The sequence below is a fragment of the Kogia breviceps genome, chromosome 1, assembly GCF_026419965.1.
Source record: "Kogia breviceps isolate mKogBre1 chromosome 1, mKogBre1 haplotype 1, whole genome shotgun sequence".
In the NCBI taxonomy this organism is placed as follows: Eukaryota; Metazoa; Chordata; class Mammalia; order Artiodactyla; family Physeteridae; genus Kogia; species Kogia breviceps.
Window position 1 is genome coordinate 184,252,966 of NC_081310.1, and position 27,177 is coordinate 184,280,142.

Here is a 27,177-nt window from a genome sequence, read left to right on the forward strand (position 1 = left end):
AAATACTAGCAAACCAAATTTGTCAACATATAAATATGGATTATATACCATGGGATTTATCCCAGGAAGGCAAGGTTGGTTTAAAATCTGAAAATCAGTTAATGATTAATACGCCATATCAATAGAATAAAGGTCGAAAATGATCATCTCCATAGATGCAGAAAAAAACATTTAACTATATTCCACACCCCTTCATGATTAAAAAAAAAAAAAACCAACTCAACACACGAGGAATAGAAGGAAAATTTCTCAATCTGATAAAAAGCATCTATGAAAAACCCACAGCTAGCACCAGACTTCATTGTGAAATACTGAATGCATTTTCCCATAGATCAGAAACAAGACAAGGATGTCTACTCCCTCCATTTCTATTCAACATTGTACCAGAAGTAGTCAAGAAAATAAAAGGCACCCAGATTGGAAAGAAGAAAAACTAGCTTTATTTGCAGATAACATGATCTGTGTATAGAAAATCCTAAGGAATCCATTAAAAAATATAAAATTAATAAATGAGTTCAGTAAGGTTGTAGGATACAAGATCAGCATACAAAAATAAGTTATGTTTCTGTACACTGGTAGTGTACAATGCAAAAAACAAAATTAAGAAAACAATTTCATTTAGAATAGCATCAAGAATAATGAAATACTTGGGAATAAATATAACAAAAGCAGTACAAAACTTATGTTCTGAAAATTATAAAGCATTGTTGACAGAAATTAAAGAGTATCTAAATAAGTAAAAAGACAACTCGTGTTAATGGATTGGAAGACTTAATATTGTTAAGATGGCAGTATTCCCTAAACTGATTTATAAATTCAACCCAGGCTCCATCAAAATTCTAGCTGGTTTCTTGGCAGAAATCAATAAGCTGATCCTAAAATTAACATGGAAATCCAAGGGACCCAGAATAGCCAAAACAATCTCAAAAAAGAAAAAAAAACAGCGTTGGAGGACTCACACTTCCCAATTTCAAGGCTTATTACAAAGCTACAGTAGTCAATACAAGCATGAGGATAGACATATAGATGAATGGAATAGAATTTAGTGTCCAGAAATAAGCCCTCACATTCACAGTCAATTGATTTTTGCCAAGGATGCCAAGACAACTCATTGGGGAAAGAATAATTTTTTCAACAAATGGTCTGGGACAACTGGATATCCATATGCAAAAGAATGAAGTTGAACCCCTAACACACACCATCCACAAAATTTAACTCAAAGACCTAAATATAAGGGCTAAAACTATAAAATGCCTAGAAAAAAGCATAGGCATAAATCTTCATGGCCTTGGATTAGGCAATGATTTCTTAGATATGACACCAGAAGCACAAGCAACAAAATTTTAAAAAATAGACAAATTTGACTTAATCAAACTTTAGAACTTTTTTTTGTTGAAAAGGACATCATCAAGAAAGTGAAAAGACAACCTACAGGATGGGAGGAAATATTTGTAAATCATACATCTAATTAGGGACTTGTATCCAGAATATAAAATGAACTCTTACAACTTTATAATAAATATATATATCACCAAACTAAAAAAAAATGTACAAAGGATATGAATAGACTTTTCCCCAAAGAAGATATATAAATGGCCATTAAGTGCATGAAAAGATTCACAACATCATTCGCCACCCATCAGGGAGATGCACATCAAAACTAAGAGACACCTCATACCTACTGGGATGGCAATAATCAAAAAGACAGATAATAACAAAGCTCCAGTGAGGATGTGGAGAAATTGGAACTCTTGTACGCTGCTAGTGGGAATGTAAAATACTACAACCACTTTGGGAAAAAGTTTGGCAGTTCCTCAAAAGTTTAAACATGAAACCACGATGCAACCGAAGTAATTCCACCCCATATATACCCAAGAGAATTGACAACATATTCACACAAAAACATGTGCACAAATGTTCATTGCAGCATTATTCATAATAATCCAAGAGTGGAACAACTCAAATGTCTATCAATTGATGAGTGGATAAATAAAATATAGTATATTCATACAGTAATGTAACATTATTTAGCAAATAAAAAGACATGAACTACTGATAATATGCTACAACATGAATGAACCTTGAAAACGTGCTAAATGAAAGAAGCCAGACACAAATGACAGCATAAGATATTATTTCATTTCTATGAAACGTCCAGAGTAGGCCTATCTAGAGACTGAAAATAGATTAGTGGTTGCTTAAGGCTTTGGAGGAAGGAGGAAGAGGAGTGACTGCCAATGTACAGGGCTTTATTGAGAGGGGTCAATGGAAATATTCTAAAATCGGTGTGGTGATGATTGTACAACCCCGTGAATGCCCTAAAAACTGTTGAATTGTATACTTCAGGTAGTTGAATTGTATGGTATATGAATTATATCTCAGTAAAGCTATTGTTTTACAAGTGGACATAGGGACATGAAAATTTATGGTAATAGTTGCAGTTACTTGATACAATTTCTAGATATCAATGCACTGTACACTCGAAATAGGTGAAATTTAGATTATGTAAAATATACCTCAATAAAGTTGTTTTTAAAAAAAAGAGTTCCCAGATAACACAGCCAATGAGGGGCAGAGCTGAAAATGTATGTGAAAGGGAAAATTTTCTAGAAAATAATAAATATACCCAAACTGGCTCAAGAAGAAATAAATCGTTAACTAGCTTGAATGGGCATTCAGGAGTTTCTGACACCAAATGATACCAGAGCCAGATAGAGTTTACAAGTTTTATTAAACCTTAATCTTGAACTTACACATTTTTCAGAGCATGAAAAATAAGTCATTTTGGGCTTCCCTGGTGGTGCAGCCGTTGAGAGTCTGCCTGCCGATGCAGGGGACGCGGGTTCGTGCCCCGGTCCGGGAAGATCCCACGTGCCGCGGAGCGGCTGGGCCCGTGAGCCGTGGCCACTGAGCCTGCACGTCCGGAGCCTGTGCTCCGCGACAGGAGAGGCCACAACAGTGAGAGGCCCGCGTACCGCAAAAAAAAAAAAAAAAAAAAAAAAAAAAAAAAAAAAAAAAGTCATTTAGTGTGTTTCATGAGGCTAGGATAACCTTGATCCCCAAGCCAGACAAGGACAATGCCGGAAAAGAAAATGCCAGAGGAATTCTCTCAAACGTAGAGACACAAATCCTAAATACATATTAGCCAGTTCAATATAGCCTTGCAAAATAAAAATAAATCACAGCCAACTTGGATTGACCCCAGGCATGCAAACACGTTGTCAGCACATTTGCTGCAAAACTCCAAGTTTTTCTTATGTGTAGAATATGAGCTAGAAATGCTTTTTTTTGGAAGTTTTCCTAGGAATCTGTTCCTCGTTAATTCATTCAGCAAACGTATTTAGGTGCCTATTAAGTGCTGGGTGCTGTTCTGACACCACGCATAACACAAACTCCTGCCCTCAAAAATGGAAAGAAAGCAATCTATGCAAACTAAAGGAAAAACCCATGTAATACAAACTAAAGGAAAAACCCATGTAATAATCTCCATAGATACAGGAAAAACACTGGAAAAATTCAACACTCATTTATGGTTTTTAGAAACCCGATAGGTAAATCAGAATACACAATAATTACTATTCCACAGCAAATATCATACTTAAGAGTAAACCTTAGAAACAAGACCGGGACACCTGCAACTCCACATCATCCTGGTGATCCTGGACAAAGCAACAGGACAAGAGGGAGAAAAAAGCCCAGATCTGACGGCTCAAGACCCATGCAATTAACTACAGTGTACTCTGCCAGGGTGCCAGGGTAGGGTCATAACTACTGCTACTTCCTTGTCAAGAGTGTTGACCTGCTTTAGGAGCTGGCTTCCTCCTTCCATGAATGGACAAGGCCTGGCAGGTGTGCATCTGCACACAGAACTCTTAAGGTGTCTGGAGTTCTAGATTAGAGCTGGGATAGAAGCCCAGACCTCTCAGGGGGTTCTAAAGGAGAATTTCTGATGGGGCTTAGCAGTATGACAATACTATTTTGTTATGTATATTCATATATTTCATTTGCCTCTTGATCCTTCCATCAATCCTGGGAGAGAGGACAGGTAATAAAACTGAAATTTGGAAAGTTTAAGATACTTAGAACCACAAAAAGAACTGTAAGGGATTTTCACTTATTTGCTTTACAAACATTTTTTGAGCACCTACTATGTGCCTGCATCTGCTAGGTGCTAGGGAACCCATGGCCCCTGCTGCCTTCATGGAGCTTACAGCCTATTCTAATTCAAATCACATATTTTACAGGTTGGTACATCCATTTAAAGAAACAGTTCTGAGCCTCTATGTTCTAGGCCAGTGGATCACAAACTTTAGCACACATCAGAATCACCTGGAGGGCTAATTAAAGCACAAATTACTGGGCCCCATCTCCAGAGTTTCTGAGTCAGTAGGTCAGGGGTGGGACCTAAAAATGTGCATTTCTGACAAGCTCCAAGGTAATGCTGAGGCTGCTGGTCAGGGGGGACCCTACTTTGAGAACCATTGCACTAGTAACATGCCCACACTGGGTTTCAGGCATTACACAATATAAAAAAGAAAGAAAACTTCCTACTCCTGAGAAGCTTACAGCTCCATGGGGTTGGTTTGTTTGTTTACTCCTAATTTATCCCTCCCCACTTCCCTTTTCCCTTTGGTAACCATAAGTTTGTTTTCTATATCTGTGAGTCTGTTTCTGTTTTGTATATAGATTCACTTGTACTATTTTTTAGATTCCATGTATAAGTGATATCATATAATATTTGTCTTTGTCTGATTTACTTCACTAAGTATAATATTCTCTAGATCCATCCATGTTGCTGCAAATGGCAATATTTCATTCTTTTTTATGGCTGAGTAATATTCCATTGTGTGTATATACCACATCTTCTTAAACTAATCATCTGTTGATGGGCACTTGGGTTGTTTCCATGTCTTGGATATTGTGAATAGTGCTGTTACGAACATTGGGGTGCATGTATCTTTTTGAATTAGAGTTTTCATCTTTTCCAGATATGTACCCAGGAATGGGATTGCTGGATCATATGGTAGCTCTATTTTTAGTTTTTTAAGGAACCTCCACACTGTTCTCCATCATGGCTTTACCAAGTTACATTCCCACCAACAGTGTAGGAGGGTTTCCTTTTCTCCACACCCTCTCCGGCATTTATTATTTGTAGACTTTTTTTTTTTTTTTTTTTTTTTTTTTTTTGCGGTATGCGGGCCTCTCACCGCTGCGGCCTCTCCCGCCGCGGAGCACAGGCTCCGGACGCACAGGCCCAGCGGCCATGGCTCACGGGCTCAGCCGCTCCGCGGCACGCGGGATCCTCCCGGACCAGGGCACGAACCCGCGTCCCCTGCACCGGCAGGCGGACTCCCAACCACCGCGCCACCAGGGAAGCCCCTATTTGTAGACTTTTTGATGATGACCATTCTGACCAGTGTGAGGTGATATCTCATTGTGGTTTTGATTTGCATTTCTCTAATTAGTGATGTTGAGCATCTTTTCATGCGCCTGATGGCCATCTGTATGTCTTCTTTGGAGAAAAGTCTCTTTAGGTCTTCTGCCCGTTTTTTTAATTGGGTTGTTTGGAGTTTTTTTATATTGAGTTGTATGAGCTGTTTGTATATTTTGGATATTAACCCCTTGTCAGTCACATCTTTTGCAAATATTTTCTCCCATTGCATAGGTTGTCTTTTTGTTTTGTTGATAGTTTCCTTTGCTGTGCAAAAGATTTTAAGCTTGATTAGGTTCCATTTGTTTGTTTTTGCTTTTATTTATTTTGCCTTGGGAGACTGATGTAAGAAAATATTGCTATGATTTATGTCCGAGAATGTTTGCCTATGTTCTCTTCTAGGAGTTTTATGGTATCATTTCTCTCTCTCTCTCTCTCTCCATATATATATATATGTGTATATATATATTTTTTTGCCTGCATCGGGTCTTAGTTGCAGCATGCGGGATCTTCGTTGAGGCATGAAGAATCTGTTGTTGCAGAGCGTGTGCTGTTCTTCATTGTGGCATGTGGGCTTCTCTCTAGTTGTGGCGGGAGGGTTTTTTTCTCTCTCTAGTTGTGGCAGGAGGGTTTTTTTCTCTCTCTAGTTGTGGTGCATGGGTCCAGAGCGTACGGACTCTGTAGGGTGCAGCACGCGGGCTCTTTTGTTGAGGCACGTCAGCTCAGTAGTTGTGGCGCACGGGCTTATTTGCCCCATGGCATGTGGGATCTTAGTTCCCTGACCAGGGATTGAACCCACGTCCCCTGCATTGGAAGGTGTATTCTTTACCACTGGACCACCAAGGAAGTCCCATATTTAGCTCTTTAAAACATTTTGAGTTTATTTTTGTATATCGTGTGAAGGAGTGTTCTAATTTCATTGATTTACATATAGCTGTCCAGCTTTCCCAACACCACTTGCTGAAGAGACTGTCTTTTCTCCATTGTATATTTTTGCCTCCTTTGTTGTAGATTAATTGATCATAGGTGTATGGGTTTATTTCTGGCCTGTCTATTCTGTTCCAATGATCTATATGTCTGTTTTTGTGCCAATACCATGCTGGTTTATTTTGTTTGTTTGTTTGTTTTTTAAGTATAGCTGATTTACAGTGTTGTGTTAGTTTCAGGTTTACAAAAAAGTGATTCAGTTATGTGTATATATTGAGCATCTTTTCATGTAGCTTTTGGCCATAATACCAAGCTGTTTTAATTACTGTAGCTTTGTAGTATAGTCTGAAGTCTGGAAGGGTTATGCCTCCAGCTTTGTTCTTTTTCCTCAGGATTGCTTTGGCAATTCTGAGTCCTTTGTGGTTCCATATAAATTTTAGGATTATTTGTTCTGGTTCTGTGAAAAATGTCATAGGTATTTTGATAGAGATTGCATTAAATCTGTAGATTGCTCTGGGTAGTATTAATATTTATCAATATTAATTCTTCCAACACAAGAACATGGGACATCTTTCCATTTCTTTGAATCATCTTCAATATCCCTTATCAATGTTTTATAGTTTTCACAACTCCATGGGCTTTAATAGGCATTCACTCACTCACTCATTCATTTGTTCATCAAACCAGGGCTTTGCATTCATAATATTCTGTAGTTTTCAGGAAAACCCTATGTGCTGAATATTGTTATTAGCCCCATTTTACAAATGAGGAAACTGAGACTAGGAGAGATTAGGTAATATGCACACAGTTACACAGTAAGTGACAGAACCCAGGCTGCAGGTCCCCAAGAGTCCTTACTCTTAACCTCCAGTTAAACTGCACATAAGTAATTTAATGGGTGTTCTAAATGCTACCATTAAGGAGGCAATAGACTGTTTTGGGAACCTAGATGGACCCCATCTATGGAAGAATGAACTCAGAGAGGGCATGGTGGGATGGACCTGAATAAGACATTTGCCAAAGCAAAGAGGGAGAAAAGGCTGCACAGCAAGCAGAAGGAACCACTTTGGAAAAGGCCGGGTGGCCCTATGGTTAGGGTATAAAGAATAGAATGTCCCATTCATTGGTCTCAGGCTCATGCCAATCCTCAAGTGACCACAGAGGAGAGTGACCAGCAGGATGCTCATCTGTTGGCCCGTGGCTGTGTTGACCCAATCAAGGCCACGTACCCTCCTGGTGTACGCGTGTGCAGGTGTGTGCGTGTGTGCGCGCGCGCGCCCGCGTTTGTTCCTTCAAAGGAATCACAGATCACCAGGCAGGTTATTTTCCCAGCATGGGGACCACTGCCCTCTGGTGGCCACTCTGCCAAAAGCCGAAATTGGGAATACAACTCTCCCTATGGAGACCATTCAGGATCGGTTTTGTTTTATCTCCCCAAAACCTTATGGAATAGGTATTATTATCCCCAGTGAGGCTCAGGGAGATGAAGTTACTTGCCTGAGGTCACACAGCTAGATGTAGTAGACAGGATTGTGATTAGGGTGAGGCAAGGGAGAAAATGGGATGGGACTGGAATCTGGTCAACTGAACTCCAAGACTCATGGTCTTAACCATCATGTGCCCAGTCTCCTGACTGGCATTGTGGGGGTTGCATTCTGACCTTGGATGTTTCCTTTGTGTGTACAATGCTAGGTGCTGGGGAAACAGACACAGCCCTTTGCCCATGAAGATCAAGACTTGTGTCTGACAAATGTAAGTCGGGAGAAGATGCTCTGCTCCAGGAGCAGCAAAAGCAGCATGGTTTTGTGTGTGTGTGTGTGTGTGTGTGTGTGTGTGTGTTTGGCATCCTAAGGGAACAGATCCTCAGGGAAGCTTGAAGGCAATGTCCCAGCCACAAGGAGTCTTCTTCTCCAGGCAGTGCATCCCCTGAGCCAAGCCAGTGGGCACCAGGCTGGCTCCTTGGAGGTGCTGGGGAAGCATTTGTTGGATACATGCCCATGAACTTAGAACACAGTTGATCTGCAGTCCGTTGTGACAATACACATGATTGTTATTGTACTGTGTGGTCACCAGTCATGGAAGGAAAATGCTCCCCAGTGTAAAGGTAATTAGCATTCCTTTGACCCAGACATATGCAACTTGGCTATTTTAGCTCTTCTCATTTTGCCAACATTTTTCATCAGGATCCAAGTCAGTAGTTTTCCCTAAAACCAACTTACAAGTTTTTATTGAACACCCACTAAGAAGCCAAAATACAGGGAGAGGGAAATTATAGACATAGAGCTCTATGCCATTTACTCAGTACCAGAAAGGTGCATAGCACTGTCCTAAGCCTGTTACTCCTTACATCAACCCAATGGGGTAGGGAGGGAATCCAAATGCAGGGAATCCTTTCAGAGATGAGCGAGCAGCTCGGAGAGAGCAAGGGATGTATCCAAAGTCATGCAATGAAAGGCAGAGCTGAGATCCAAGTCTAGCCTCATGCCATCTCCTCATCTTCCATGCTTGTGGTCCTTGAGGTGTGTTCCCTAGACCAACAGCATCAGGGCCACCTGGGCACTTGTTAGAAATTCAGACTACCAGGTCCCACTGAAGATCTACTGAATCTGAAATTCTGGATGTTGGGCCCTGAAGCCTGCATTTAAAAAAAATTATTTATTTATTTATTTAGGCTGTGCTGAGTCTTCGTTTCTGTGCGAGGGCTCTCTCCAGTTGCGGCAAGCGGGGCCCACCCTTCATCGCGGTGCGCGGGCCTCTCACCATCACGGCCTCTCCCGTTGTGGAGCACGGGCTCCAGACGCGCAGGCCCAGCAGCTGTGGCTCACGGGCCCAGCCGCTCCGCGGCATGTGGGATCCTCCCAGACCAGGGCTCGAACCCGTGTCCCCTGCATTGGCAGGCGGACCCTCAACCACTGCGCCACCAGGGAAGCCCCTGGAGCCTGCATTTTAACAAGTCCTCCAGGTGATTCTGATGCACACTCAAGTGTGAGAACCACAGACCGTTGCTGCAGTAGTCTCTGTACTTCAGCTGCCCGCAGTCAGATGGGTACCAACCCAAACCAGGACATACACAAATAACTCCAGTCCAGACATTCTGTAATAGTGTCAGAGGAGGGAGAGTTGTTCTAGGGGTTTCTGAAGAGGTTTCATGGAAAAGATGAGATTTGAACTTGGCGATGATGAATGGAAAGGACTTGAATGATCATAACTGGAAGAAAAGGCCTTTCAGGTAGAGCAGAGGCAAGGAGACCAGAAAGTGCCTGTTCATAAATGGGATGGAGGCCAGTTCATGAAAGGCCTTGCCTGCCAGGCTGAGAAGTCTGGCCCTTTTCCTGGAGGCAGTGGGAGACACGTAGGTTGTTGAGCACAGGTGTGCTCATGGCTCGAAGTCCCAGTATGTCGTTGCCCAACAACACTGTTTTCTTACTTACCACTGTGGTAGACAGAGTAATGGCCTTCCAAAGATGTCCATGTCCTAATCCCCAGAGCCTATGAATATGTTATATTACATAGCAACGGGAATTTATAATTGCAGATGGAATTAAGGTTGCTAATCAGCTGACCTTGGGATGGAGAGAGTATCCTGGATTATCTAGGTGGGCCCAATGGAATCACAGGATTCATTATATGTGAAAAAGGAAGGAGAGTCAGTGTCAGAGTCAGTGAGAGATTTCAAGGTGCTAAACTGCTGGCTTTGAAGCTGGAGGAAGGGGCCACGACCAGGAATGTAGACAGCCTCTTGAAGCTGGAAAAGCAAGGAAATGGATTTTTCCCTAGAGCTTCCAGAAGGAACACAGTCCACCCAACATCTTGATTTTAGCCCAGTAACCCATTTCAGACTTCCAACCTCCAGAGCTATAAGACAGACCTCCAAAAAATTGTAAGGTGTTTTCTTTTCTTCAACCGAAGGTGAATGAAAAGGGCAGTGACTGCTTTCTGAGTGCTTACAGCGTTGTGTATTTTATGAGCATGCTCTCCTTTAATCCTCACAACAACCCCATGAGACAGGCACTATTCTCTCCATTTTCCATTGGAGAAATGGAGGCTTGCCCATGCTAATAAGGAGCACAGCCAGGATGGAAACGCAGGCCTCTCTCCAAAGGTTGTCCCCACTAGGCTTGAGAAAAGACTTTACATGATAGTCTCTACTCCAAGTTGCCTGGATGGGCTTCAGCCAAAGGTGCTGGGGGCCCTTCTGGCTGGAGCAGGGGCAGAGGGTTGGAAGACTGGTTATCCTCCCCCTCCAATGAGGAAGTTGGTGAAGACATCTTGGACTTAATTATCCAACCCGGCTTGAATCTGCTTTCATCTAGGCCGGGAGATAGACACGCAGGCACTGGACACCAGTTTATAGCCACATTCCCTGTGTTTTTCCCCTGGTTCCATGACTTGAGTACTGGTAACCTTGGGTAAGTTCCTTACTGCTCCTATCTTAGTTTCCTGTTCTACAAAATAGGGATAATAACAGTACCTACCTATGAGAGCATTCTATGAGTTACTGTATGTAATGGGCTTAGAAAAGTACCTACACTGAGTAAATCTGATAACTGATATCATTATTTTCATTTTTATTTCATATCCTGGGAAACCCACCCCATCTCAAGCACCCTTCTCAGAAACAATGGTGGTGGCGGGCTGTGCAGATGGATTCATGTTCATACCCTTTTTTTAATATATAAATTTATTTTACTTATTTATTTTTGTCGGCATTGGGTCTTCGTTGCTGTGCACGGGCTTTCTCTAGTTGCAGCAAGCAGGGGCTACTCTTCGTTGTGGTGTACAGGCTTCTCATTGCAGTGGCTTCTCTTGTTGTGGAGCATGGGCTCTAGGCGTGTGGGCTTCAGTAGTTGTGGCACGTGGGCTCAGTAGTTGTAGCACACGGGCTTAGTTCCTCCGCAGCATGTGGGATCTTCCCAGACCAGGGCTCAAACCCGTGTCCCCTGCACTGGCAGGCAGATTCTTGCCCACTGCGCCACCAGGGAAGCCCACGTACATACCCTTTTAATATGAATATTTTTATGTGTTCACCAAATATCTCCTTAGGAATTTTAAAACTCTTATGGGTTTGTGAACCCTTTGGGAACCTGATGACAACTACAGATCTTTGTATACCTGATCAGTCCACACCTTTCTCTGCAAATTGCCCCTATAGGTGCCCTGTAGTCTATATTTGTACTCATGGTGTAGGCAGCTCCCACAGCTCCCAGGGAGCCTGGCCCACCCTAGTGGACACTCAGTGTTACTGGGCCCAGCCTTCCAGCTGGGCAGGCTGTGCACTGCTCCCCTCTAGGGGGCGCCATGATGTAGACTGCAATTCACAGCCAAGTGTGCAGCAGGGAGGCTTGGGAGCTTCTTGAGGCAGGCTGGGGCCATCCAACTCTCTCTCATGGGAATTTAAGAGTTACGATTCCGAGATTAGTCTCTGCTGGTGGCTTGAACTGAGGATATGCAAACAAAGACCATTTGGCCCTGAAGAGTAGCTTCCTTTGGCTCTTGGGTACTTTCCAGTTCCTGGGGGATCTTTGGGTAGGAAACATCTTGTGCAACTTGAGGCCACAGGGTCATATAGCTCTCATTCTAGCGAAGGGTAGATAGGGGTGGGTCTTTATACACAGGGAGTGAGGGGGAAGCAAGGAAACAAAGTGCGACATGACGAGGAAGCACACGGGTACCAAAGGGAAGGGCACCAAACCATCTCAGGGCATCAGGGGAGGCTTCCTGAGGCAGTGACATCTGTGACATCTAAGTTATGAGAATGAATAGGAGGTCAGCAGGCAAAGAAGCTGGAAAAGTAACACAGGCAGAAGGAACAGGCTGTGCATGAGAAGAGAGGTAGCCCCAGGAACTGGACTGAGGTTGGTTTTCTTCTCCTGAGAGAGGATTGGAGAGGCAGATGGGGCTAAGTGGGGAAGGGGCTTGCGGCCACGCAAAGGAGCATGGGCTTGATCCTAAGCGGGAGGTGGAGCCCCTCTTTGTATCCACTTCCCTTGGCGGTCCTCATTTTCACTTCTTCTGGTCTCTGGTCAACTTGTCCATGACATGAAACATGAACTCTCCACTCCCTGGAGGTGAGCCTAGAACCTACCACCAGAAGGTAGATTATGGATCAGTGGATGAAGCAGGGATTTTTAAAAAAATAGATTTATTTATATATTTTATTTTATTTATTTGGCTGCATTGGGTCTTCATTGCTACGTGTAGTCTTCTCATTGAGGTGTCTTCTCTTGTTGCAGAGCACGGGCTCTAGGAGCACAGGCTTCAGTAGTTGTGGCACGTGGGCTCAGTAGTTGTGGCATGCGAGCTCTAGAGTGCAGGCTCAGTAGTTGTGGCGCACGGACTTAGTTGCTCCACGGCGTGTGGGATCCTCCCAGACGAGGGCTCAAACCTGTGTCCCCTGCATTGGCAGGTGGATTCTTAACCACTGCACCACTAGGGAAGTCCCTGAAACAGAGATTTTGACCTCAAATAAGCCTGGATTCTAAACTTGACCCTGCCATTCACTGGTCATGTAACTTTGGGCATCAGTAAAATGGGGGTTAATAACACCTACTCGATTGATCAAATATTTATTGAATGCCTTCTATGGACCAGACATGGGAGTGCACAATAACTAACACGTATTGAGCTAAGACATACCGTATGCCAGGAACTACTGCTAAATCCTGTACATCCATTATCTCACTTAATCACTTCTATAACCCTTTGAGGGAGGCACCATTATTCCCCCATTTTGCAGATGAGGAAACTGAGGCTCACGGAGATTAAGCTATTAACCCAAGGTTGATGGCAAAGCCAGGATTCAAACCTAGGCAGTCTGGCTCCAAAGCCTAAGCACATAACCTGGTTCCCCACAAAGCCCTAATCAGGACAAAGAAGCTCCTACTCTCACAGAACTTACATTCTAATGGAGGGAGCAAACTATAAACCAATAAGAAAAGCAGCATGTGAAAAGGTACAAGTATTAAAAGGTGCTCAATAGAGAAAAATAGAGCAGGGTAAGTGTGATCGAGAGTGTGCAGAAGAGGCAGGAGATTGCAGTTTTAAATAAGATGGTCAGGTGGTGACAGTTGAGCTAAGACTTGAAAAAAAGAGAGGGAGTTGGCCATGTGGATATCCAGGGGAAGAGCATTCTAGGCAGGAGGAGCAGCCAGTGCAAAGGTCCGGAGGCAGGATTGTGCCTAGTGCATTCAAGGAACAAGGACGTCAGTGTGATGGGAACAGAGGTGGAGAACATGGGGAAGAGTAGATGAGGTCAGAGAGTGACAGATTATATAGGGCTTGCAGGCCATGCAAGGACTTGCTTTTAGTCTGGGCGAAATGAGGAGCCATTAGAGGGTTTTGAGGTGTGAAACTACATAATCTGACATGACATATTTTAAAATTTTATTTATTTATTTTATTTTTGGCTGCATTGGGTCTTCGTTGCTGCGCGCGGACTTTCTCTAGTTGCAGCGAGTGGGGGCTACTCTTCTTTGCGGTGCGCGGGCTTCTCATTGTGGTGGCTTCTCTTGTTGCGGAGCATGGGTTCTAGGTGCACAGGCTTCAGTAGTTGTGGCACATGGGGTCTAGAGCGCAGGCTCAGTAGTTGTGACACACGGGCTTAGTTGCTCCATGGCATGTGGGATCTTCCCCAACCATGGCTCAAACCCATGTCCCCTGCGTTGGCAGGTGGATTCTTAACCACAGCGCCACCAGGGAAGCCCCTGACGCGACATTTCAAAGGCTCGCTTGCTGCTCTGTTGAGAATAGCCTGTAGAGGAGCAAAGGGTGGAAGCAGAGAGACCAATCAGAAGGCACCCGAAGGAATGCAGGCGAGAGATGATGTAGCTTGGATCAGTGATGTGGGGTGGTGGATTCTGAATCTTTTTTGGGGGAAGAGCCAACAGATCTCCTCATGTGGGGAAAGAGGTTTGGGAAGGGAAATCAGGAGCTCAGCTTTGAACATAGTAAGTTCAAGATGCCCTATTAGATTTCCCGGTGGGAGTGTCAAGGAGATGGTGGGATATGGGAGCCTGGAGTTCAGGGGAGAGGTCCAGGCAGGAGTTATAAGTTTGGGAATCATCAGGATCTAAATGGTGTTTAAAGTCATGGGATTGGATGAGATCATCAAGGGACTGAGCATGGAGGTAGCGGGGTAGAAGACCAAGGACTGGGTCCTCAGTGTTAAGAAATCACAAAGAACAGGAAGAACCAGAAAGGGAGATCAAGAAGGAGGCATCGGGCTTCCCTGGTGGCGCAGTGGTTGAGAGTCCGCCTGCCGATGCAGGGGACGCGGGTTCGTGCCCTGGTCCGGGAGGATCCCACATGCCGCGGAGCAACTAAGCCCGTGAGCCATGGCCGCTGAGCCTGCGCGTCCGGGCCCTGTGCTCCGCAAAGGGAGAGGCGACAGCAGTAAGAGGCCCGCGTACCGTGAAAAAAAAAAAAAAGAAGAAGGCATGAGGGAGGGAGGAAGAAAATCAAAATAGTGTGGTGTCCTGGGGGCCAAGTGAAGAAAGTGTAGCATGGAGGAAGCTGCTGGGAAGCCAAGCGTGGTGAGAACTGAGCAGTGATTATTGGGTTCAGGACCATGGTGGTCTCTGGTGACCTTGATGAGAGCAGTTTCAGTGGTTAGTGGGAGCGAAAGTCTGATCAGTGGTAGTTTCAGAGAATATCAGAGTACAGGCCTGGCCTCCTTCCTGAACTCCTACTGCTCTGCCCACTGGCTCCTTGCAGCTGCCTCCAGGGCCACTCTGAGTTCATTTCTCACCCTCCCCGCTGCTCAGTCCCAGCAACATCCTGGATTCTCCTCTTGACAGATGGCAGTTTGCCCATGACCCAGAATCAAGCACAATAATCCAATGATGCTGGTGAACAGTTGTCCAAGCAGCTGCTCCTGACTCTATACTACTGGTTGCAGGCAGAAATAAAGAGAAGCTATCTTAAGAGGTTCTATTTTAAAAGTTATGAAGCGGGGCTTCCCTGGAGGTGCAGTGGTTAAGAATCCACCTGCCAATGCAGGGGACACGGATTCAAGCCCTGGTCCGGGAAGATCCCACATGCCCTGGAGCAGCTAAGCCCGTGCGCCACAACTACTGAGCCTGCGCTCTAGAGCCCGCAAGCCACAACTACTGAGCCCACGTGCCACAACTACTGAAGCCGGCGTGCCTAGAGCCAGTGCTCCGCAACAATGAGAAGCCACTGCGGTGAGAAGCCACACCCCGCAACAAAGAGTAGCCCCCGCTCGCCACAACTAGAGAAAGCCCGCGTGCAGTAATGAAGACCCAATGCAGTCAAAAGTTAATTAAATAAATAAATTTTTAAAAAATAATAATATAAATAAATAAATGTTATGAAGCTAAAAGAGAGTTATTTGCATTAGGTACATCAAACACTGGGATTCTTACATTTTTATCCTCTATTTTAACCCAATATAAACATAATCTTGGGGTGATATCAAACATCTATAGATTACTTAAAGATTACCCCAAACCTGGAAATTTAGGGAAAATGTCACTGTAATTGAATTGTTCACATAATATTTAAATAAAAGCAAAATGTTATTTTACTGAAAAGAAAAATATCAGAAGAAAGGATTTCGATACTGTAAACGTAGTGGCGACTTTTCAAGGACTTCTGAAAGGGGAGCAGAGAAACGGGGCAGTAGCTGGAGGGAGGAGTTAGAATTCAAGAGGAATTGTTTTAATTATGGGAGACATTACAGCATGTGTCCACACTGATGGGAACGGACTTTTCTGTACTGTCTTTTTCTTTGCTCATTCTGTCCCAACTCCCTCAGATCCTTCAGGGCTCAGCTCAGGTGCCGTTCTTCTCTGAAGCTGCCCCATCTTCCCTGAGCCAGACAGGGAAAGGACTCTTTTCCCCTCCCCACCCCTAATTCCCGTAGCACCTTGTTAAGGGCATTCATAATTTGCGTTGTATGATTATTTGGGTACAAGTTCCCTGAGAAATGCTCCATATCTTGCCCACCTTTGTATCCAAAGCCTCCCCACTTGTCATTTTCCACTCAGGAATACACCTAGAACTGCTTGATAAATGTTTATTGAGTGAACAAGTGAATTCCAGGGAGCTGGATTTGCACTGGCTGGTCCAGGGACCTAGAAACAGCAATTTTATAAGTAGTGTCTCTCAAATTCTTTCCTTGAAATAGCCTTAGTAAAGTGAATGTTTATGTAGGATGGTCTGGGGAAATAACTAGAAGCAACTGAAATTTCCTTGAAGGCACACGTATTCTCTGAAAATTCCTAAAAATTTTGCAACCTACCCTGATATAGCTCTCGGTTTATCTTATTTCCAAATAATACTGTAATTTACTTACCATTTATTATTCAGTTTCTCCCAGAAGTCTTGAAATAAAAATTATGCTTCAGAAAGTGGCCCACCCTCAGCAGTATGTGTCTCTTGGTTTGAGTATCTGATAGAGGATTTGACATTGAAGAAGTTGCTTTACAAAATGGTAATAATTTGTTAGCCTGCAAGATATTACGATAGTATTCTGCCTCTGGTTGGTGGCATGTTTTAATTATAGGAGAGAATATATGGAACATGGGGCTTCCCTGGTGGCGCAGTGGTTGAGAATCTGCCTGCCAATGCAGGGGACATGGGTTCGAGCCCTGGTCTGGGAGGATCCCACATGCCGCGGAGCAACTAGGCCCGTGAGCCACAACTACTGAGCCTGCGCGTCTGGAGCCTGTGCTCCGCAACAAGAGAGGCCGCGACAGAGAGGCCCGCGCACCGCGATGAAGAGTGGCCCCCCAGCTCGCCGCAACTAGAGAAAGCCCTCGCACAGAAGCGAAGACCCAACACAGCAAAAATAAATAAATAAATATATGGAACATGTATATCTACTTATAAGAGGCAATATTTTCGAGTTAGGTAGCATAGTTTGGTGATTAATAATAAAACAAAAGCTTTGGAGTCATGAAGACTTTGGTTGAAATCTTGGTTTTATTTTCATTCTGACTTTATACAAATTAACGCCTCTAAGCCTTGGTTTTCACACCTATAACACAGAGATGGGAAGAATAATGTTCCCTGACTCCTTGGGTTGTTGTGGATATTGAGTGAGCTATTGCTTGTATAGCCCTTGGCACTGTGACTAGTACATAGTAAGTGCTCAATAAATAAATAACTGGGCCAGAGACCCAGACCAGCAAACAGGTGATTACAGTTCTCAGTGAGAAGTGCTGGGGCAGGGGATACCGGGTCCTATGGGAGTTCCAAGAAGGACATTGGGGAAGGCTTCCTGGAGGAACTGACATCTAATTTGAGCAGTTGAAAGGTCGGGGAGTGTTACTGGCAGAAGGAAGAATAATGAGAGAGCTTGGCTCATGGCAGGAAAGGAGGGGTGAGAGGTAAGGAAGAAAATGAAAACGGCAGGAGCAAAAGATCATGCAGGACCAGGTAGCCATGAAAAAAGTTTGTCTTTCATCCAGAGAGCAATGGGGGCCATTGAAGAGTTCTAACCAGGGGAGCAACAGATCAGATATGCAAGACTGGGCACAGAGAGCCTGGTGAGTAGGTCAGAGGTAGCGTGGCCTGGACTGGGGTTGGCCAGGAGCTGGGGAATGTGGCTATATTTGTGAGACATTCAGGAGCTAGTGATAATGACTGAGTGTAGGTTGGTGGAAGGAGATGGGGAGGATGATCCTCAGAGAGTGCACAGTGGTGCCTTCCACTAAGACAGGGACAGAGAAGGAGCTGGGACCAGAAGTGAGGTACAAGATGCCCAGTTCGGTTTTGGACATATAGACTGTGAGATAGTCACATGAAACCATCCTATAAATGGTTGGATACATAGATCTTAAGCCTTGGAAAATGTGGTAGGCTCAGTAATGGCCTGCAAAGATACCCAGGTCCTAATCCCTGGAACCTGTAAACGTTATCTTATATGGCAAAAGGAATTTTGAAGATGTGATTAATTTAAGGTTCCTGAGTTGGGGAGATTATCTTGGATTATCTGGGTTGGCCAAAAATGTAACCATAAATGTGCTTATAAGATGGAGATCAAGGGAGATTTGACCACAGAAAAGAAGGTAATATGACACAGAAGCAAGATGCCCTTTAAGACTGGAGGAACCTGGCCACAGGCCAAAGAATGCAAGGAACGCAGTTCTAGAAGCTGGAAAAGGTGAGGCAAGTGACGCTCCCCTAGAGCATTTGGAGGGAGTGTGGCCCTGCTGATACCTTGACTTCAGTCCAGTGAAACTCACTTCAGACTTCTGACCTCCAGGATTGTAAGAGAATAAATATGTGTTGTTTCAAGCCACCAAGTTTGCGCTAATTTGTTACAGAGGAGTCGAATACTGGAGACGTCAATATCAATGATGTAAAGAGAGCTGGTGGAGTTGGACGAAGGTGTTCAGGAAGCCTGTGTAGAGTGAGAAGAGCAGAGGGTCCAGCATTTAAGATACACGCAGAGGAAGTGCACCTCAGAAAGGGCCCTAAGAAGGAGCAGTCAGAGAGGAGGAGGACTACCGAGGAAAATGGTCCTTTTTCAAAAAATGAAATGACTGTTTGCAGTAGTTCGGGCTGAAAACAGGCTAGAGTGGGTTGAAGGGTGACTGAGGGGTGAACCAGAATTGTATTTCACAGCCTATTGGTCCTGTCTCCTCCACCAGATTGTACACATTTTTTCCAACTTTCAATTCTATTCCACAAATAGTATAAATTCATTACCAAAACATTAGGATAGACAGATTAGCTAAAAGAAAAAAGTTACTCATAACACCCTCAGCTGGTAATATTTTAGTGTGTATCTTTTCAGTTTTGTTTTTTTTTTTTCCACGCCAACTACATAATCCTCTCAGTCACTTAGTGGGGTGAAATACCATTAGGCCATTTCAAGAGGTGGAAAATTCAGGCTTAGAGAAGCAAGCAATTTACTCAGCTGTACACAGCTGGACAACAGCAGCACCAGGATGGGGACTTAGACCTATCTGACTCCAAAGCCAATGTTCTTCGCCGCAGTGCTTCCCTGATAGTTTCCAGAGGACTTCAGGCTCCAGAACTAAATCTAAGTGGATTTTTATCCTGAACACCATCCCTCATCCACCCAAATATATAGGTGGTTCCCAAGAGGCAGAGGATAGTGGGTGGGGAGGAGTGGCAATCTCTAGCCTGGTGGGGTTGGTGAGCCAGGTTGAGGAGTGAAAGGCAGGAGACTGAGCCAAGGAAGAATGAAGGTGTGTGTGAGAAGGCCGGATAAGAGGCAGCCAGTTCCTGAGCGCCTGTTGGGTACATGCACGTGTAAGGTCCCCTCCTCGTAATATCACAACCAAGAGGGCATTAGACTTACCATTTTTCAGAGAAGAAGACTGAGGTTCCAAGAAGGGATGTAATTTTCCTCAAATCACACAGCTATCCGAGGCGCCGAGCCACAAAGACCCTGGAGGCGGGGCACGCTATTTAGGGGAGGAGCGAAGGGGCGGTTGGGCGTCCCTGGCTGCGCGCTGAGCAAAGGCCGAGAGTGGGGTATGCTGAGCAAGGGAGGGGTGGGGCGACTCGGGGCGGAGCTGGGCACCGAGATCCTCCCCCCCAACCACCCCGGCCTTGGGAGAGAGCCGAGGGGCTGGGTGGGGGTGAAGCTGAAGGGGTGAGGTCACGAGGACTGGGAACTAATGGGTAGGAGAGGAAAACGCAAGGCGCATTAAGGAGGGATGCGGAGATAGGGCCACCGAGGCTTTGGGAGGCAGGGTGACTTCGGAGGCCCGGGAGCGGGACAAAGGGGCGGAGCCGTGGACGCGCCGAGAGGGAGGCAGCTTTAAGAAAGGGAGGCCAAAGCACCCAGTAGAGAGGCATGGGGCGGGGCCGCGGAGCCGGGTGAGGGGCCGAGGGCGGGGAAGTAAGCCAGGGGCGGAGCTCTCTGGGGATGGGAGGCCAGAGGGCTGGGCCGAGGAGCCGGGCGAGGGGCCAGGGGCGGGACTCTCAGGGCTGGGAGGCCCGCGAGGGCCGGGGGACGGGCGGTCCAGGCTAAGGTGGGGAGCTAGGCTGGAAGGCCGTGGGCGGGGCCGAGAATCGGGCGGAGTGGGAAAAGTCTGGGCTCCCAGGACAAGAGGGGACGCGGCTGTGCAGGGCAAAGGCAGTCGGGGGCGGGGCGGCGCGGAGCGGGCGGGGCGGCGCGGAGGCCAGGACGGCGCCCGCGGCGGGCTGGGAGGCCGGCCCAGAGCACTGCGGCGAGCGACCCCCAGGCCCCTCTCCGGCCGCCCCGGCGCCCCACCACGCGCCCGCCATGCCCGAGCAGCTCAGCGTCGCAGAGTTCCTGGCCGTCACTGCAGAGGACCTCAGCTCCCCGGCCGGGGCTGCCGCCTTCGCCGCCAAGATGCCCCGGTGCCGCGGGGCAGCACTGGCGCGGGAGGAGGTGAGGGGGCCGAGGCGGGAGGGGTCTGGGGTCTCGGCAGGGCTTCGCCTTGACCTTCACAGGCGTGACCGGAACTGCGATGGCCCTCCTTACCGCGCCCCAGAAACTTTCCCCCTCCCTAGAGCTGTGAGAACAGAGTGCATCTCAAACATCTGCGTCCTCACCGTCGAGTGTTTGGGGGAGGGCCCGAGAGACCATTTGGGGTCCTCGAGGTAACCTCGACGACAGACTTAACAGGTTGAGGGACATACCCCCAGTGCTCTTCGTGACCTGCCGCGCCGTCGCTTGTGGGTTTGCTCAGCGCCTCACTGCATCTGTTTGGGTTTTCATCTTTGGAGCCCCACAAGTTCGTCCCCCAAGTCACTCCTCTTCTGGGAAGCAGACCTTCCAGCCTCAGTCCTGAACTTAACTTCTCCCTGGGAGCAGTGAGGCGCCCTCCCCCAGACTGCTGGTTCTGAGATTTGGCCGGTGTTTGTGGAATGAATGCGAATGAGAAGGCGCCAGGAGCCGGGGTTCACCTTGGCCAGGCTGTTCACAAGTTTAGTCTCCTCTCCCCTCCCCTCTCCTCTTTGTCTTTTCCAGAAATGCATCCCAGGCCTTTTCTCTGGCCCTTGCAGGCTGCCCCACCCCGTTCCCCTGCTCACTGGAGTTAGTTCCTTTTCTTCAGACCCGCTGCACTTTCCCCGGCCTCCTCTGCAGGAATATTCTAGGGCAGACACCCTGAGGCTTTGGGCCAAAGGAGAATAATGTGTTTTTGCAGCTCCCTTTCAGAAGATGCCCTGAACTGGGGTGGCATTTTGGACCCCAACAGCAGCACTCACCTTCCATCCTTCACCATTAGAATATTGAGCACCTATTGTGTGGTAGATACAAAGATTTACAGTTCATAATACCCTGGGCCAGTGTCATGGGAAATCTCTTCTCCTCCTCTCCCCAGCAGTCTGAACCCCCATCCCACAGTCTGTGTGTATCACTTAGTAAGGGTGATAGAGGACTGTGGAAAGATCACCCACTTTGGGGAAGGCAGACCTGTGTTCAAATTTTGGCTCTGCAGTTTACCAGCCGTGTGAGCTTGGGCACGTGACCTGATCTGTTTGTGCCCCACTTTTGGCATCTATAAAATGGGGATAATAATGTTTACCTCACAGGACTATGGTATTACATGGGGCCATGTATGTAAGGCATGCATTTTGATTAGTGGAATGATTACGGGGTTAATTGACCGACCTCTTTAGATAGGGACTGGGTCTCTTTTGTCCTCATTTCTCTCACAGAGCCTAGCCTAGTACTTTGCATATAGTGGGGGTACATGTTTTAATTAAAATAAGAAGCTTTGGCTTCCTTCCTTGGGCAGAACCAGTAGCTTAGAGTCCACCGCCTATGAATGTAGATTGTATTTTACTGGAGGCTCACAGGGAAACTGCCTCAGAGCCTCATCCTGAGGAGAGAGAGCTTCCTGATGTTTGTCTTCATCTTGTGACCTACGATCAGCATCCTTAGGGCTTTCACAGTTCACACTCTTCTCTGGGTTGTTCATTAAAATGTTAGAGCAGGATCAGGGGAAAGGGCTGTACTATGAACCCTTCTCCAGGGACAGAAATGCCCATTTATGCCCGTGCATCTGGCCTTGCTTGGCTTCGTGTGTGTAAGCACTTGTGTATGCCTGGGGGAGAGAGCCCTTAGGATGGATCTGGAGGCCACAGCAGACTCCCATCAGGGCTCAGCTTTACCCCAGGTTAGGCCAGACAAAACCCAGCCTCTTTGCCTTTGGGACTTCAGTTTGGTGCGCGCAAAGGTTCATTTTTGCAATAGAAAGGTTTCTGACACCCAAATACAGTTTTTCTCTTCAGCATTTCAGTGCCTCAAAAGTTAGAATCTGACCTTTGGATTGGACTTTCCTGAGGTTTCCTGTTTGGCTTTGCATTTGTGTTTATATTTACATGTAGTTTGATGCTGTCATTACCCCGATCTCAGTTCTGGGCATGACTAACCCCCAGGCTTGAAGCTCCATTTGGCAGAATCAAAATTTGACTGATTCTCAGAGCAAGTGTTCCAGTCCCAGCTGGTTTCCTGGGAGTAACTAGGGACTCTGTCCTGGGACTTGAAGACTTTTTTTGCAGTCCTGCTAGGAAGGACCCTGGGCAGGTTACAGGAAGCTAGAATGTCAGTGCTGAGGGACCCTTTAAGATAGAGATCACCTAGGAACTCTCTCATTTGAGATGGGGAAACTGATGTCCAGAGAGTGCTACAGACTTATCTAAGCTCCCACAGCTGGGTGATGGAAGAACTGGCCTTTCTACCCAAATGTTCTAACCGCTGGTCCTATTCTCTTTCCTTCTAAAGTCCCAGTGTAATTTCTCTGAACCTTAGTTATTTCACCCTTAAAATTTCACCCTATTTCACCTTCCTTGCTTACCTCTCTGGGTTGTTAAATGTTTTTTGTTTTTGATTAAAAGCTGCTCAAATGTGAGGGAGTATTAAGACAGATAATCATTCTGTCAACCGTTGTCTTCCTGTCCTGGGCCCCTTTACATCAGTCATCTCATTGATATTCACAATAACACAGGTGAAAATGGGCCCAGGGAAGTTAAGGCAGTTGCATTGTGCCACATAGTGGCTTTGTCTGACTTTAAGGCCTGTGCTATGTCAGTTCTCCATGCCATTTCTCTGCTAGGTACCAAGAACATAAAGATGCTGCTCAGCTTTGCTGGCTGGTTGGGGAGATGTAGCCTGTCTTAGCGAGATAAGTGGAACCCCAAGAGTCTGTCCAGAGTACACAGAGAAGGTATGGTTAGTGCCATAAGAGGCCAGTGGAGCGAGGGAGAGAGAAAGAGCAGTGAGGACTGGTGCAGTCAAGGAGAGCTTCCTGGAGGAGGTGACACTTCCAGATGGGTCTTGAAGGATGGAAGAACTCCATTAAGTGGAGAGGACAAGTGAGTGAATTTGGAGACAGATGGGAAGAAAGCATATTCGGGAACCAAGTAAGCCACTGTGACAGTGCTGAGAATTCATGCTATACCATGTGTCTCAAACTACTAGTGAACTTAAATCTCCCAGTGGGTCTTGAGTGAATCAGTCCACCACAAACAGGGGATCTTCAAAGGCTTGTGTTTTATATATATTTTTTGATATTTAATGAAGTTTTAATTGAACAAAAGACATACTAATTTTTTTTTTTTTTTTTTTTTTTTGTGGTACGCGGGTGTCTCACTGTTGTGGCCTCTCCGGTTGCGGAGCACAGGCTCCGGACGCGCAGGCCCGGCGGCCACGGCCCCACGGGCCCAGCCGCTCCGCGGCATGTGGGATCTTCCCGGACCGGGGCACGAACCCGCGTCCCCTGCATCGGCAGGCGGACTCTCAACCACTGCGCCACCAGGGAAGCCCAAGACATACTAATTTTTAATTAAAAATTTAAAATACGTAACAGAAAAGACTAAAGTCGCCTCTGACCATGTCTCACGATTCCTGTACTCTCCCCAGAGGTAACTGCTATGGAAATGTGCATGCTTCCCAATATCTGTCCTCAGAGAAAATGTATTATTAATAAAGGGGTGGTGGTTAAGAGGAATGTTTGCCTAAGTCGGTATCATGTCTTATAATGCATAGTTTTAAGTTTCATTGGAGTCAAATTTATCTTTTCCTTTGTGACTTTAGTGTTTTTGAATCTTATTTTAGAAAGGATTTCATTCTTAATATTCTTATGAATTTTCCATTCTGCTTCATCATGTGTTGATGTTTGTTTTACCAAAATAATAACATTTTTATTTTGCAAAAAATAATAAAAATTATGTAATCTTAGAGATTTTTTTTGTCTGCAAGAAACAGAAACCCTCTAAAGCTTATGTTGAAGGGAAATTTGTTTTAAGGATCTAGAGGTGCCTTATGGGACTGAAGAACTGTAGGTTAAAGTAGACCTCACCCGGGCCTCACCAGGGCCTCATCTGAATCTGGGAAATCATCAGGAACAAAGGCAACTGCTTCCTCATTCCCGCTGTCTCTTGCCTCTTGTTTCTTTCTGCACAGCTAAACAGTGCTTTTGCTCACTTGTCATCGCACAGGCCCCAAAGGGCATCACACAGTCTTCTGGGGAAGTCAGGCATCTTCAGCCCCCACATTCACGTGACCTCACTGGTCCAGCATCTAAAGGAGCAAGCCAGTCTTGCGTCCAAGTTCCTGGCAGAGAGGTTGATGGCCCAGCCCAGCTTCTGGATTGGTTCCAGAAGCTGGGTCCCCACCCCTGGTTTCATCAGCAGAGGTCATGGAGGGATTGACTCAGGCAGGGAAACATGGCCACAGAGACCCACATTGTGGGAGGGGACACTTCTCGGAGAAGAGGAGCAGGGCCTGGAAAGTCCCCACCTGCACCCCCATGTGTCCGCAGCCATTTCTCTTCATTTGGCACAATCTAGGCTCCAGGGAGAGGCACTGTGTTCATCCTGTTTTGTGCCTCTGGTTATCCAGGTGTAAAAGAACCCCAGTTTGGAAAGCTCAGGTGTAGTGGAATTTAAAAGATGGATTGGGGCTTCCCTGGTGGCGCAGTGGTTGAGAGTCCGCCTGCCGATGCAGGGGACACGGGTACGTGCCCCGGTCTGGGAGGATCCCACATGCCGCGGAGCGGCTGGGCCCGTGAGCCATGGCCGCTGGGCCCGCGCGTCCTGAGCCTGTGCTCTGCAGTGGGAGAGGCCACAACAATGAGAGGCCCGTGTACCACAAAAAAAAAAAAAAAAAAAAAGATGGATTGGAGAGCTCAGGGAGTACAGCATGACTTGGAGGGCCTTGAATGTCATTTAGGCATTTGGGCTTTTTGCTGGACAGTGGAGACCATGTTATCTAAGGAATGGATGAGGCCGGCCCTGCCGAGGGACATAGTGGCCAGCATCATGCATGGGAACTGCTCCATGCCAGGCCCTGTATTAGGCACTGGGTAGACACATTGCTTGTTAAAGAGATGCAGTCCCTGCTCTACTGAGCTTACAGTCTTCTGGGGAAGAGAGGCAGTAAACAGGTAAACAAACAAGTCAGCAATTGCACGTGTAATAAATGTCATGACGGCTCATTCTCCCTCTGTCCAGGCCTGCCTTGAGGTTTGGTCCTGGGTCCTCATCTCTTGGCATGCTAGCCTCTCTCCCCAGGCAATCTCATCCACACCCATGGGTTCAGTCCTCTTCCATCTTCAGGTGACTCACACATTTGTACCTTTAGCCCAGAGCCTCATGTCCAACTGCTCACTCAGCTGTTTCATTTGGACATCTCAATGTGTCCAAAGCCACATTCATGACTTCCCCCCAAGGCTGGCCATTCTGGCATTCCCTTCTCAAAGAGTGGTCCCTCCCTCTCTTCTGGTAAGCATGCCAGAAGCTTCACATGCAACCTTCATCACCATGGGTCATCAGTGTTACCTTCTAAACATCTCTGCCGCCCATCTACTTCTCTACATCGCTACCCTAGTCCACATCGCCACCACCTCTCCCCTGGAACACTGCACTGGCCTCCTAACTTGTCTTTCCACATTTACCCTATAGCTCAGTTCTCCCTAATAGCACCGTGTGTCTCCTTTGCGGCACACACCCTAGATAAATTTTACATTTATTTGCATAATTACTTTATTAAAATCTGATTTCTCACTAGATTTTGACTTCCATGAGAAAATAACCTATCTCACCATTTTATCCCTAGTATTTACCACAGCACCATAGTAGGAGCTTGGAAAATATCGATGGGAATAACAAATAAAGAAAAGAAGAAACCTGAAAAGGAGCATTCATAGAGAGTAATGGTGTGAGGGTGCTCCAGTTGGAGGGAACATCTTAAGCAAAGGCCCCGAGTCAGTAAAGAACCTAAAGTGTCTGTGACACTGAAAGGAGGCCAGAGGAGCAGAAGCGTAGCGATGGCAAATGGAAGAGTGACAACAGATGAGTTTGGGAAGGCAGGCTGGAGCCGGATCATATTCAAGATTGTAGGCCCTGGTGGCAAGTTTGGATTTTCTTTGTTTTGCAGGCAGGCAACATGATCCAATTTATATTTTAGGACGGTCATATCAGCTGCTGTGTGGAGACGAGATTGGAGGGGGCAGGAGAGGACCCAAGGAGGCTGTTGGCAGTTGTCCGTGGAAGAGACGATGGTGCAGTGGGTAGGGCCGTGGTTGGTGGAGAAGGGGACAGATTCTAGAAGTATTTAATAAGTAGTAGCATCAAGGTTTGTTGATGGAGTGCATGTGGGGAGTGGTCAAGAATGGTCCCCAAATTCCTGATGGAAGAATGCCATTGCCCCTTCCTAGGGAGGGGAAATCTGGGAGAGGAACAGGTTTGGAGGAGAGTCAAGAATTCTGTTTTTACATCTTACGGGTCTTTGAGACATACAAGTGGAGAAGTCAAGAAGACATTTAGATATATAAGTTTGGAGGTCAAAGGAGTGGGTGGGCTGGAGATAACACATTTGAGAGTTGTCAGCATTGAGATAGTGG

General features: G+C 46.2%; 1 protein-coding gene and 1 long non-coding RNA gene across 8 annotated transcripts in view; one reads left to right on the forward strand and one right to left on the reverse strand.

Moving 5' to 3' along the window:
* Window positions 1-13,729: 13,729 nt before the first annotated feature.
* Window positions 13,730-20,210, reverse strand: LOC136792702 (uncharacterized). Its single transcript, XR_010836877.1, has 2 exons — window positions 19,653-20,210; window positions 13,730-14,108 (listed from the first exon to the last, which is right to left on the reverse strand). It is a non-coding gene; the product is annotated as an uncharacterized lncRNA (long non-coding RNA).
* A 269-nt stretch (window positions 20,211-20,479) lies between these two features.
* The window catches only part of ASAP3 (ArfGAP with SH3 domain, ankyrin repeat and PH domain 3), a 48,993-nt gene continuing 42,295 nt past the window's right edge, over window positions 20,480-27,177 (forward strand). For 3 of the 7 annotated variants that reach the window (XM_067015115.1, XM_067015126.1, XM_059062079.2), the window contains exon 1: window positions 20,498-20,714. In XM_067015115.1, coding sequence (XP_066871216.1) covers window positions 20,586-20,714 — 129 coding nt within the window. In that variant the 5' untranslated portion in view covers window positions 20,498-20,585. Of the gene's footprint in view, window positions 20,715-27,177 lie in introns of all 7 variants that reach the window. The other 4 variants (XM_067015137.1, XM_059062089.2, XM_059062099.2 and 1 more) reach the window with 3 other exon arrangements.